The sequence below is a fragment of the Cydia pomonella genome, chromosome 20 (assembly GCF_033807575.1).
Source record: "Cydia pomonella isolate Wapato2018A chromosome 20, ilCydPomo1, whole genome shotgun sequence".
Classification (NCBI taxonomy): Eukaryota; Metazoa; Arthropoda; class Insecta; order Lepidoptera; family Tortricidae; genus Cydia; species Cydia pomonella.
In genome coordinates, this window is record NC_084722.1 from 3,100,276 (window position 1) to 3,115,450 (window position 15,175).

Genomic DNA, 15,175 nt, shown 5'->3' on the forward strand with positions numbered 1-15,175 from the left:
GGCAAGCGTCCGGTTTTTTTTCCCATAGCCCAGTATTTAGTCCATCGCTTTCACCCAATAGCCCAGTTCATTATAGATTCCATAAACTCTCAAAAAGTCCTTACACCCTGGTGGTAGTGCTGCCTCTGCGTGCGTCCCATGACACGGGCAAGGGCAGCATCCGCTCGGTGGACCCCTTACATTCCAATAAAGTGTCAAAAGGGCCTCTACGTGTTGACTTCGGCTCCGCGCACGCCTCCCAAAGGTCCGGGATACTATTGTTCCGTGATAGGAAAGACAAACAAAATTTATATGAAATAAAAAATCTCATTTTGACCACATCGCTGACACTTATTACTATTTATATAACAAGTCACGTTATATAATAATAACATGGGATTCCCTATCTCGCTCGGACAGTCATAAAAAAGATAATTGGGTTGGCAGTTTGTTGATTGATTTTATATTTATCATGCGCTCGTCACTTATCGCTAGAAAGTTAATTTGACATTGATACCATTTTGACCCGTGACATCATATCACTTTAAAAAGATGAATTGACACCGTGACAAATAAACTAATTGACCTCGTAGACAGTTAGATTTTTTACGATTGTGTTTTTGTAAATAATTTACTGGTACCGATTAAGTGTTTTAAATTATTACACAAGATGTTTATCGGTATTTAGATAAAAGTATATTTTTAATCAGCGCGTTCGCATTAATAAAGAAACAATACATCCTTTTAAAAAGATGCTTAAATAGTGGCGTAGGTACAGAGAGCGAAGTTTTTGAAAAATCGTACCGCGTTTTTATACTCTGTATCTTTAGGTATTTAAAAAATAGTAAACAAAATCTACCCTCAAATGGCTCCTAAACCAAGTTGGGGGTAGATGAAAACATTACATGATCAAATAAAGTCAGGTCGTTTAGTCACAGATCCAGGCGGTTTTGTATTTGGTTGGTTAACCAATAAATGTTAGAACTACCCGAAAATTTACAAATATGTTTGTTTACTTTTTTTAAATACCTAAAGATACACAGAACAATACGGCTGCCAAAAATTTTATTGGCAATCTTGAGGATTTTCTCTAGGAACTTTAGCGATTAGAATCCTGATTTTTTGACTGTTGCTCGATTGAAAAATTAACGAACACAGGTCTAAACGCACTTTAAAAAAATTTAGCAATTTATGCACAAAAGCTAAAAATATTAAAATTGCTTCTAAAAATGCATAATTTTTTTTAGGGAACTCGGCGATAATTTTTTCTTTTTTAAAACTTCAACAAATTAAAATGCAAAGTATGATATCCGCGGTTCCGAGCACGCACATCCATCTCGCTTACGTGTTAGAGTGTGATAAGTACACGAACTTACCGGGCCTTAGAGTCAGACCAAGCTAAGTAGGCATCGACTTTGACAGCCCCGCCTGTGCAAGTGTTAAGTAGACGTCATAATTTCATAGAAGTTTGACGTTTAAAATAACACTTGCACAGGCTGGGCTATCAAAATCGCTGCAATCTTAGCATGGTCTGATTCTAACTTGTTTGTGAATGTGTAAACATTTATTTTACCTATATACCTAAGTAAAGCAATATATTACAAACAATATGAACTGGTTGGTCATTGGTTCTCAAGGTCGTTTGTTTCACGAGCACAGGCTGTATAAGTTTTAATGACTTATTTTACTAGATGGCGTTAAATACCTTAGTCTCATTCCATAACTTGAGAGACTTTTCATACAAATGCTAAATGACAAAATAACAGAAAGTATCTATAATTAGTATAATTACAAGCTTTTATTTAACTTGCAATGTAACTATTTATGTGTGTACGGGTTAAAACCTTGCAAATAAACATGACCCACTTCCCGGTTCCCGAAAAAGCTGAAAAATTCCATACATATGTAAATCGGGTCACAATGCAATATTATGGTACCATCGAGCTCATCTGATGATGGATACAGGAGGTGGCCATAGGAACTTTGTGATAAAACAAAGGAACCTAATTGTGTTTGGGGTTTTTATAAGTTTTTTTTTGCCAAAACCTTATTGGATAACTAAGGATCCCAAATAGTAGAAAGTTCCAGGACTCTGACGCTACTGATGCTAAATTATAGCAGTAGATAAAGGGTTAATTCATTCCTACCACACCTTAAAAACATGTACTCATTAAGAAAGTGTAAATCGATAAGTGGAATTCCTAGATGATGTCATAACAACTGCCGCAAGGTGACTCGTTTCACTAAAAAGTGTAAGTCTTCAATGAGTAATAATAGTCCACACTAGTTGGAATGAGTCGTTACATGAATTTGAACCATATACATAGGATGGTAAAATTGCTTTTTAAATGGGCTTGTGTGCAGTAGCCACTGCATAAAAGAAACAATACCTATTTTAGGGATTTAAGCTCAAAAAATCACCTCATAAAATTACAACCATAACCAGGGGGGTGAAAGTGATTCTTTCGGGCATTCCCGGGGCAAATATTAGGGTTGGCATGACTTGACGACCCTTTGCGTGCACAAACACAGATAAGATTATTACTTGAATTTTGGCAACCCTAAATAGCCGAAAGGGATAGTGATATACGTTTAAAAGATACAGCACGATTCGTCCCTGAATCACTGTTAAACTTCGGTTTTGTAAGAAGTTTTTTTTCTGTACGGTAGTATACTATTACTTATTCTGTGCTAAAACTGACTATTCGAAAACCTTATAAGACCTCGGGAAGTAATTTACTGTCTGCACTTGTTTACACTGTATATATTATGCTTTATTTAGCATGCTATTAACAATGCATTGTGTACTCTAGCGTGTTTAACATAAGGACTAATTCTGTTTGCTAGGACGGTGGCCTGGGCTCCAGTATCACTCGACTCGTGATGGCGGTACTTTTATTTTTTTATTTTGTCCTGGCTTTTATCATCATGGTTTTTGGTAATCGGTACCATGTTTTATCTTGTTCATGTTGTTTTTCACTAATGGTAGATTGTCATTTTCAATACTTTTTGAAATTAAAAGTTGAAACATAGAAACCAATTTTTTTATAAAGTTTCACGCGTTCATTTTAAAACCTGCTTTGGCTGAGACCGCTATTTTAAAGAACCATATTTTTTACATAGTTCATTTTATCAATTTGGAAACAAATGATTATGATAACAAATAAGTGGAAGCAAAATCTCGTTGACATGTATATTCTGCCCGTCACAGAGTCAGAAGTCCAAATTGAAGGTTTGCCAACGGGCTATTAAGCGCAGCATTTTAGGTGGTAAGAGGACCGATCGTATCCGGAACACCACACTGCGGTCAAGAACGCGCATTGCTGACGTTGACGAGAAGACTACTAGGTTGAAATGGGACTGGTCACGTCTACCGCATGCATCCAGACAGGCGGGCTAGTGTAGCTACCAAATGGATGGCTAAAAGATGGGCGCGGACACGGTAGGCCCAGACGGAGATGGCGGGATAAGTTAAGACACATTCCTTAACAACTGGCCAGAAGAGGGGCTAGATCAGGGCTATAACTGCGAAAATCGAAGTTCGCCAATTGCGGGCATTTCTCTTTGTCACTCTAATTTCGTCATAGAGTAAAAGAGAAAGATCCCCGTAATTTGCGAATTTCGGTTTTTGCTGTAGGCCCCCGGGAGTCGTGGAGATCAAGGAGAGAGGCCTTTGCTCAGCAGTGGTACACTCAAACAGGCTAGAACAAAAAAACACAACTAAGAACTCAACAACAGGTCCTGTAGACCTATGTTATACAGGTTACTTGAACTTAATAATTACACATTTCAACCGCCGCAAAAAGGTAGAGGTTACTTCTCCGTAAATCGTGTGACTAATGTTGGTATCAATCGGTGACTTTGATATCATATCAGTTTTGTATTGTTTTATATTCCTAAATTAGTTTAAAATGGACAGTTATGATCTTATGATTCAGAATTAATGACATCAGTTAGATAATTCCATGTCTGAGGCGAGAATATATGCAATATAATTGTCTGAGTTGACTGAATGGGGAAACCCAAAACACCACAGAATACCTACAGCATCAACAAACCAAATTAACCACCGAGATCATAATTATATTCATATCATAGCATCTCTTTTACTCTTGCTACGCCCTTGCAAGTGGGAATGAGAAATTTGTCTATAGTAAAGTGACTACTGATTGAGTGCTAGTAAATATTTGCGTGGAATTCGGCCAACATAGCGGTTTCTTCTCTTAGCAAGTTTAAGTAAAATGAAAGCGTGTTTTACTGTAACCTAATTCTTTACAAAATGTATTTGTGCTAAATCACTTACTTTAGCACAATACATTTGGAATTATAACTGTAAAGTGTAAATCTAAAACATGTCCTTGTACAATTTGTTTTTGCTCAACTTAACTGTCATATTTCCATTTTGCTTTCCAACCAAGGTGTTTAAAAGCTATTTTGTTCACTAGGGATGGGGCCAGGATTCCTGTACGTGCCGAAATCTCTTCGTGGTCCGTCTAGTTTTGTTTATATTGTTTGCTTTGGTTCATTTTATGTTCATCTGTCCCAATCATTTCTGTTTTTCTAATCATTTTCATCGCCGCTTCATTTTCATCTCATCATGTTTTAAGTAATCATTGTAAACTAAAACTAAAATATGACTAAATTAAATCTAAAACTAAAATAAATCTAAAAATGGCCCCTGCGGCATAGTACCGAAGACGCTGGCAGCATTTCCTCGCTGGATCGTTAGACTGATGCGTTGAGCGAGGAAGCTGCCAGCTCTTTGATCTCCTGTGGCGTCTCTGAGTCTCTTAGACAGATCTTTGAAGAGACTCAGAGCGCCAGGGCCCCACGGACCAAGGGTCTCGACACCAAAGTTTTTAGTTTACATTATTAATTGTTTATAAGGTTATATTATTGTACTAGTAAGTCGAATTACATCTATTTTAGTAATCATTGTTGTGTTAATAATTTCTCAACCATCACGTCTTGATAATCGCGACTTAATATACTCGTACTTATGAATTATGAAGTGAAGTTCCGCGAACAACTGAACTTACAGGCTGAACTGCTGAACTTATAGGCTACATATGAAATTACGATTTGGAGCATTTGCGTCATCTTAGGCATCATCTAATGAATGAGTCACAAAAGCCGAAATTACGTCGTTCTTAATATTAAGTGCGTATAGTTTCTTTCATGGATACGTGATATGTAACTAATAGAGGAAATATATTACTTATACGTGTTTTGTTATCCATATTACCTACTTAAATCTAATTAGATTTATAGTAATATGGACACACTTTAAAAACGTTGTAGGTAAAGATTATTTACGAACAGGCTTATTTTATGCATCTATACTAATGCCAAATATACGTAAGACTATTGAATGTAACACCTGGCTGTTCTTGTCTATGACAGCGTGATAAAACGGTATCCGTCGCTTTTTTTTTTTTTTTTTTTTTTTTTTATGGCATCGCGCTCCTGGCGCATTCAGCCAAACGAGTAAAACGGGGAAACGGAATTAAAGGATTACATTATAACGGATATGTCGGAATTTGGACAAGGATCAGGGAATGGTAATATATTATAATAAATTATAATTTTATATTATGACGTGAAAGGAATGAATACAATGATTTAAATATATATGGAGAAGAATTATTAATATACAGGAGTGTTCTAATAGATGTGGGAAACGGAACTTTTAAATCTGACAGCTGTCTTAATAATATAGAACGGTCATACAGGTTACAATTACCTGAAAAGAATATATGATTAAGATCAGCGGGATCAGCTCCACAAATACATGCGGAACTGGCCACGCGATTTTGTAGTTTCAGGTGTTCCGGTGTACATACGTGACCCAATCTCATTCGAATTAACATACTGGTTGCAGGCTTTGGCAAAGAGATTTTTGCAAACCAAGGTTTGGCAGGAATTGATCTTTGTATGCTCCGATAATGTAACGCAGTGGCACCCGCACCAGATGCCCATAATTTTGTCCATTCCTTTCTTAGGTATATTTTAGGCAGTGCCAACAGGTCTTCAACAACATTCTTAAATGGAAACATGTCTCCAGAACTAATGGCATCTCGAGCTAAGTCATCCACCCTTTCATTACCTTTAATCCCTCTGTGTCCAGGGATCCAGGCAATGGAAACCGAGTAACCTTTAAGATGACATTTTTGAAGTAGACTACGGATTTGATAAATAATTGGGTTATTAGATTTAGATTTGAAAGGAAATTTAGATATTGATTGAAGAGAACTTAAAGAGTCTGAAAAAATGACTGTTTTTTTAAGATGCATTATGATGATAAACTCTAATGCTTTAAGGATTCCAAAGCACTCACCACTATACACAGAGGATTCTGGAGGCAATTTTATCTTTTGGTAAATATTAGATTGAATGTGAAGCACACCAATACCGACACAACCATTGGTGGACATCTTAGAAGCATCTGTATACATATGGTTAGCACCCTGACAATCAGTATCAATAAAACTCAGAAATTGTTGATTTTGATCTATATCATTCTTTGATATACCTATATCCAGGAGAACTGGTGGAACTAGTATAAGAGACTCATATTCATGCTGAAAAATGGGAAGTGATGAAGAGCTAACAGTGGGAGCTGAAATAGATTTAAGTTTTTGAAAACTTTTGATTAAGCAAGGAGGGCTCTTGTGTTTCCAATAGTTGGATGTACTTATTTGAAGTAGAAGGTTAGACAAGATAATCCAGAGTTGGTGATTAGAGAATTGGGAGCAACGGAAAATAAATCTATCACAAAGATATTGGCGTCGTAAATGGAGCGGAGGCTCACAACACTCAACTTGCATAGCATTGATAGGGCTTGATTTCATGGCACCACAAATTATTCTCAAGGCTTTAGATTGAATATGATCTAGTTTTTGGAAGCCAACGACATATCCAGGCTCTAACAAAAATGTCCCATAATCTAAAATGCTTCTTATTAAGGCATTGTACATTAGTTTCATACAAAAAGGATGGGAACCCCACCAAACTCCAGAAACACACCTAAGGATATTAATATTTTTTTCACATTTAGAAACTATGTACTCACAATGTGGGAGGCCTGTTAATTTACTATCTAAAATGACACCAAGGAATTTAGTTTTATCTTTTACTGAAATGGAGTAGTTATCAAATTGCACATTGATTGGAGGAGGAAATAGTTTTCTAGTAAATAAAACTACAACACTTTTAGGAACAGAAAGTTCTAAACCATTAGAATCTAACCATGACCTCAAGAAACATAAGGAACAAGTGACTGATCTACTAGCCTGTTCAGGAGAAAGATTTGATGAATAAAGTAATAAATCATCGGCATACTGTAAGACCCTAACAGTACCATTTAGAGATGACTCTAAATCAGATGTATAGATATTGTATAATAATGGACTTAATACAGACCCTTGTGGTAGTCCTCTCCACACTAAACGAGAAATTCTATTGTTGTCATTTATAAGACTGATGGACCGTTCAGATAAAAGGTTTATTACAAAATGACTTAACATTTGTGGAATGCCTAACTTGAAAAGCTTTTCCTGTAACACTGAAACTAATACATTATCATAAGCAGCACTTATATCCAGAAAAGCAGCTACTACTGACTCATTTTTAGAAAATGCCAGTCGTATATCTGCAATTAATATTGACAAACTATCATAAGTAGATCTACCTTTTCGGAATCCAAACTGACTATGAGATAATAAATGGTTCTTTTCAACAAAAAATTCTAGCCTGTTTTTAATTAAGTGTTCAGCTACTTTTGCAAATACTGAGGAAAGGGCAATAGGGCGATAGGAAGAAACATCTGATGCTGGTTTATTGGGTTTTAAAATAGGAATAACTATCTGGGATCTCCATGAATCTGGGACTATACCGGACTGGATAACCGAATTTATTATGCTCAGATAATAAGTAAGTATGCCATCACTGGCATTTACTAAAAATGAGTAAGGCACACCATCTTCACCAGGAGCACTATCTTTTAAATTGCTTAAAACACCTTTTAGTTCCTCCATTTTAAAAGGGCAATTAAAAGTGGAGTCTAAGGAAGGATCATATAAAAAGGTTGCAGGTTGGAACACAAACTCTTCAGGAACAGATGAAGGTGCTAGTCTGTCTATAAATTGTTGTGCAAGATTAGGAGGCAGTGTACGCCTTGAGGGTTCATTGAATGCATGTCTGAACCTTTTGATGTTGTTCCAAACTATGGAAGGTTTTACATTAGGATTGAGAGACGCACAGAATCGTCTCCAACCTTCATATTTCTTCCTACGTAACAATTTTTTAGTATCACGTGCGACCTGCATGTAAGACTCAAAGTTTTCAGTAGTCATAAAATGACGATAAAGTTTTTCAGCCTCCTTTCGTTGTTTAATGGCTTGGGAACAATCCTGATCCCACCAAGGAGGAGAGGGGATTTTATTAATTACAGTATTTTTTACAGGAAATACATCATCAGCTGCTTCTGTGATCACCCGGGCCAAAGCAACCGAGCAACCAACTACGTCAGTATGATCTAAACTAGGCAAAAACAATAATTTCTTCTCTACACAGCATTTAAAGTTTTTCCAGTCAGCATTACATAGATTGTATTTAAGCCTAGGGCTAGGTTTCGGAGATGGTCGTGTAGATGAAGGAAATGAGACTATAATTGGAAAATGATCACTACCAAATGTAGAATCTAGAGTTTGCCAGGTGAAAGAAGATGCCAGTTCAGCAGAGCAAATGGATAGATCAACAGCGCTGGGTGATTCTGTAGGCGCTGTACGGCGAGTTGGAGAGCCAGTATTTAGGACACAAAGATTGTGATCATCTAAGATTTTTAAAACACGATGTCCATTATAGTTGGATACTGAACTGCCCCAAAACTGATGGTGTGAATTGAAATCTCCTAGAATCAACAAGGGCCTAGGTAGAGAGGAAATTATTTGTTCTAATTCATTAAAAATAGAAGATGATTGATGAGGAATATATACAGAGAGGATGCAGATGTTATTTACAATGGCAGCAATAATTGAAAAATCATCACTATGAGATGGGAGATGAAGAGATGAAAATGATTCAGAATTCCTGACGAGTAAAGCTACTCCACCCCACCCGTCAGGACGGTCCTCTCTGAGGCATGAATAGCCAGTAGCTCTTAGAAGAGCTCCAGGCTTGAGCCATGTCTCAGATAGGGCAAAAACACAAGGTTTAAATTTATTTAGTAAATGAATGAAATCATGTTTTTTATTGATTATGCTTCTGCAATTCCATTGTATTATATTGTCCATTGTTTTTAATTGCAAATGTAAGAGAGTCAATCATAGGGGCAACGTGGGACGGTAAAGTAAGGTTTGGCATGGACAAAAGAGTTCTTAAGGCCTCAATAGACTCGGCGATTACTACTCGTTCTTCCTTTTCTGTTTCCTGACGTAGAGCACAACCGTTTGCAGGAGAAGGGATGGAGTATTCACTTATTATGGCCCGATGTGCAGCCACATCATAGCCATGGGTAGTCTTTTTAACAGAAGGACGAGGTTTCAACAAAATAGTTTTTCTGCTGCTATGGCTAGGAGGGCGCATATTCGAACTAGGGTTTGTAACTGAATTTTGAGTACTATTATGTGGTAAATTTGATTGTATATGTGGTTGTGACTTAACCATATCAGCAAACGATTTCGATATAGCTGGGTGCAGTTTAACGGCTTCTCCATAGGAGATGCAGTTATTTGCCATACTGACTTTAATTTCTTTTTGCCTTACATGTTCTGGGCATGACCTGTTTGTGGCAAAGTGAAAGCCATTGCATAAACAGCAAATGGCATCCTCCTCCTCCACTGCACAGGTATTTCCAGGATGCATTTCCCCGCACTTGAAACATTTAGGCTTCGAACGACAGTTATTTTTGGTATGTCCAAATTTACAGCATAAAAAGCATTGAATGGTAGGAAAAATGTACAATTCAACGGCAAGAGAGTTGTAGCATGAAAAGACTCGTTTCGGTAATACTTGACCGTCAAATGTCAATACAACTGTCTCTGAGGGTTGCCAGGTAACAGAACCGTTAACCACAACTCTGTGGTTCAAACGTCGTACTTTTAATACTTTTCCACACCCCATGGGCACGGAAATGTTGGAAACTATTTCCTCCTCCGACCACTGTGCTGGAATACCGCGAACCAAGCCCATACGGGTCACAGAAAACGACGGAATGTAAGCGGTAAGATTTTCTGATTCAAGACACGTATCAGTAACAAATAAGTTTGCGTCAACGTAATTTGAAAACGACATCGCTATACGTGTCCTACCAATGCGCTTAACACTTCCATTTATAATGTTTCTGAAGCCTTTTTTTAGTAAAAATTTCCCAAAGGACACCGGGTGCAGAGATGATTTTGCATCTGTTTGTTTCATTTGTACGTGCACCGTGAAGGGAGCAACATCGGAAGATGAAAATAAATTCCTGCCAACCTTGGTATTAGAAGAGTCATTTTTTGTATTTAAGTTATCCGAAGAGTTTTTGGTAACCTGAATGTTAGAGTTTGAAGGAGCTTGGGTTTCTTGTATGATGTTCTGACAATCGCACGAATAGTCCCCGCCATTATTTTTCCTTCTTTTTTTATTACATGTTTTGCATCTTTTGTGACTCTTATTTCTTTTCAATTCACTTCTGCTCCCCACAGAAGAGTCCGTGTCCATTGCTGAATCGATAATAACATTACTTCCGACCTGGAGGTTATCACCTCCAGGGTCGGGAGGATCGTCATCCCCCATTACATATATACGAAAAAACTTACCAACTACGACGAAATTACACTAATTATATATACAAATACAACAATATATACAAACTATGTGAAAAATTATATACAAATTACTGATTCCCTGATCTATAATATTAAAATGGAAATTAAATTTACAAGAAACCTAAAACTGGACCGCCGCGTTTCACGTTTCCCGCGCTTTTTTTCGTATCCGTCGCTTTTTATCCCTCGGTGTTATTTTATCACGTGTATAAAGCCATCCATACATTCCATAATACGCTTGCTGTGTGTGTGTGTGCTGTTGTTGTGTTATTGCTGATGTTAATTGCTGTATTTAATCATGTTTTCATTGTGCACAATAAAGAATATTATTATTATTATTATGTTGCGGCTGGATAATCCCCAGGGTAATCGTTACTACAGCAAAGTTTAATAACTAGATTGGAATAACCGGTTGGTATAAATTATTGGGTAAGGTCATCTAGATGCCAATAAGTAGTCGTTTTATCTTACATCTTTTGTCCAACGATGTATAGTTATTACCCAAATTTTATTTAATTATGTATGCGTAAGGAGTACGTTACCCATTCAATTAGCATTTTACGAGTATGTACAATGTACATAGTTCACAGCGCTATTATACTGGCTTGTTTTGTGTATACGGACGTAACGTACGAAAAAAAAAGTTGTTTCTTACGTACATTGTTACTTGGAATTGGAAAAGGTAATCCATGCTCTAATGCTTGCTAAATGAGGGCGTCGACGCCGCAGAGGGGCATACATTGTATGTAAAACTTGAGCTCGAGGCGCCCTCCCTCCTGCGTGTGCCTATGCCCATGCATTACGCCCCTTCCTAAATAATAGACCTACAGTTAGTTAGTCTGGCTAGATTTTATCAAAACTAGCTTATCCCCATATAACATATTCCAGTCACAATGCGTTATTATGTCTTTATCTCCGTACGTGCCTTAAACCTGGGACGAAATAATTGGTAACATTGACCTTACCAGATAACCGATTTACTCGGTAAATTGGTTACCATATAGCGTACAAGTTTTTTTTTTATCTTATTTCTTAAATGAGTAATAATATGCATGCACTAGAATAAGTAGTTAGGTTATTCCAAAACTAATTTTCACATGCCTAACGGCCGAACGAAGTTCTAAAGTATTCATATTAAAAACACCAATATGTAACTTAGAAAAGTAACAAAAACTTCTCATGTGTAATGGCTTAAATGACCAGTCCTATCCTTATCGTCTAACGGCTTATAGCAGTGGTCTCCAAACCCCGGCTCGGGGGCCGAATCCGGCCCGCGAGGTGTTCCAATCTGGCCCGCGGACACCCAACCCGACAGGCCACGGTCCGGCGCGCGAAAGGTTGCCAAACGGATCCCAGGCTCCAAGTGAGAGTGGAGCGTTAGGAACCGATGGTGGCCCTCGCGAAAGTTTCTGAGGTGCAATATTGGCCCTCAGGTAAATAAAATTGGAGACCCCTGGCTTATAGGACTGACATCCAGGCCATAATTGTAAAAAAAGGCTTCAATGTGTTTTTTTTACCATACACTTTATAACAGTTCAACGATTTAAATGCGTTTTTATTTCTTACGAGACTTATTGTAGGTTGTAGAACCCAAAAAAAAAAAACTTGAGTATAGATCTACTTAATAATATTGTTTTCTGTCCTCCGGGCGGAAAGCGTCAACTTTAACTAAACGAAGTTGCCGCTTTCCGCCTCCGTCGAGCAGAAAAATAGTTTGCGCACCACGGGAGGAATCGTAGGACATTCCATCCCGCGTGTTTGCCACCCTCGCCTTCGGCTCGGGTAACATTTTCCACGCGGTACGCAATGGCTTGTCATTTTATCCTGTTAAAGTATGAATTCTGTTGAAGTATGTATTCTAGCTCAATACAGAGCTCTTCCTATTTTTTCTGGTTTTTATACTTATTTTCGCAACCTTGTCAGTTTCCAGGTTTAGCGATGCATTGTAATTTATTATATCTTATCTACAGCTTATCCTGTCATACGTTATACATAGATATGCGTGTAATGTAACGTATTTCGGATTATCTGTTTACAAAGGCCGTTATTTAAGGATGATGCTTGATAGAATTTGAATTTTTGAATGAACGAAGCTCTGTAATTAGTTCCATCATCCAGGGGTCAAGAGATCGGGACAATAGTAATTCATTCTAAACATGCTGAGTAGACGTCATGTTATGAAAAAAAAAAAGAAAAAGTTAATCCATACGAGTAAAATTAGTAGATTTTTCCAAATTACCATTTCTAATTTTGTATCGTGCAATACAATTTAATTATATTTTTATTGTATCCCGTTCCCGCGCTTACAATTCTTACCTATCGCATGGATGACTAAAATGTCAGGATAGCCGACAATATCAGTGCTGTGACCTCAATTAGTCAGTAAACATAGTCAGCTATTGCACCACAAAGAGACCCCAACCTATCCCAACTAAAACAATCGTTACAAAATCGGACTGGTATCGTATTCATCAGTAAAGTAGTTCCCCGATCATACATGATCTGATATCTTTGAAAAGAGCAACAAGGGATAAGTAGGTACAACATACATATCTAATCCCTTATCAGGTTATCACCTCGCCTTGTATGTATTGGTCATAGTAGCGTATAGGTATAGATAGTGCATTTAGTATTGTACTTTTGTATGATGACTCAATGACATCATTGTAGAATTTATAGAAGATATTGTAGATATTAAAAACTAGCATATACATAACTAATTTAAATTTTCGGTAAATACAAATGTCGATGTAGTTAACGAAAGTAATTCCTATAATAAAAATAGTTTAAAAGTCAAATTGTTCCATAGGACCCCGGCCTTCATATCTCATCAACAAAATCCAAGAAAAAGAAAATATAACGAGGAATTCCGTAGACACGTCGAGACGTGGGTAAAACTTACATTTATATGTCAACTCAACACAATAGTCCCGCCTATGGAAGGTAGAGGCAACGAAGAGAAACTCCTTAGGCAGAATTGTTGCAAAAGTGTCCAACTGTCAATAATAGTTCCAAATCTCTCCAGAGTAGCGCTAGAGTAGCTAAGAACCTAGGCGTTATATATTGAAGTGCACTGTCTATGATTAGATTTTTCTCTCAAGTTTTCTAGGTATTGTAGCGCAACTTATTTATGGTTTTTTTGTCGGACACTTTTTGGTATATGGAGATTTTGTTCCTTGCCTCTACCTTCCATAGTCCTGCCCATGATGCCGGTTGTCAATGTCACTGTGCAATAGAGATAGAACAGGTGGGTCAATATACGAAAATCTATACAGAAAACGTCTGCTTTAGCTGTAACCAATGAAATGTATTTCTAAGCCACTGGGAACGACATATGTTCATAAGAATTTGACATGTATGGTAACAAATAATAGATATAACCCCTCACCTACAAAAGCCTTCTTGAGCTCAATCTATGTAAGAATGTCCTATAATATTTATTTATTTATTTTATTTCCTATAATATTTGTCTATTAAATAATAGGTTACCTACCTATTAATAGACACAAATTATGTGTTAAGTATTATAGGACATTATTACACAAATTGACTAAGTCTCACAGTAAGCTCAATAAGGCTTATGTTGAGGGTACTTAGACAACGATATATATAATATATAGAGATGTGCCGACTAGTCGCCGACTAGTCGGGAAAGCCGACTATCCGGCCACATTTATAGTCGGCGACTAGTCGGCGACTAGTCGGCAAAATGAGCCGAATAGTCGGCTGCCTAGATCTTCCAAAAAAATAAGGAAATAAAATAAAAAAACCACCATACTCGAAGTGTTTGCCGATTTACCCAGTCCACCTCGCGAAATAAGTACTTGGCATTGATTACACTTCACTTTACTTGAATCATCTTCAACATCGTCAAAAAATGTCCACACGCGTGATTTTCTTTTAGTCATAATGTTTATAAAGATCACTACTTGTTTATTTAAACTTTTAAACAACAATTACGATTCGTTATGTATGTTTTTCTAATAATAACACACCGGAGCAACAAGTGAATCGGAAAGGTAAACAAAACTAGTCAAAACATGAAAACGCAACCACGTGCGGCAGCGAATCAGGCGACCCGAACGTTTCCGATTACGCCCGAACTTAGGCGAAGACCATAGTCGGCTACGCCGACTAGTCGGCCGACTAGTCGGCCACCTGACTGCCGACTAGTCGGCTAGTCGGCTAGTCGGCCAAAACCGTAGTCGGCACATCTCTAATAATATATAAATATGTATAAATACTTAAATACATAGAAAACACCCATGACTCGGGAACAAATATCCATGCTCATCACACGAATAAATGCCCTTACCAGGATTTGAACCCGGGACCATCGGCTTCATAGGCAGGGTCACTACCCACTAGGCCAGATCGGTCGTCATTAC

At 37.4% G+C, this 15,175-nt stretch overlaps 1 protein-coding gene across 6 annotated transcripts in view; it reads left to right on the plus strand.

The window, feature by feature from the left end:
- Positions 1-15,175, plus strand: part of LOC133528957 (rhomboid-related protein 2) — a 48,943-nt gene that overhangs the window by 15,553 nt on the left and 18,215 nt on the right. For 2 of the 6 annotated variants that reach the window (XM_061866490.1, XM_061866491.1), the window contains exon 3: positions 2,827-2,868. The exons of 2 other annotated variants lie outside the window; for them this stretch is intronic. In XM_061866490.1, coding sequence (XP_061722474.1) covers positions 2,827-2,868 — 42 coding nt within the window. Of the gene's footprint in view, positions 1-2,826; positions 2,869-4,424; positions 4,467-15,175 lie in introns of all 6 variants that reach the window. 2 more of the 6 variants (XM_061866489.1, XM_061866492.1) reach the window with 2 other exon arrangements.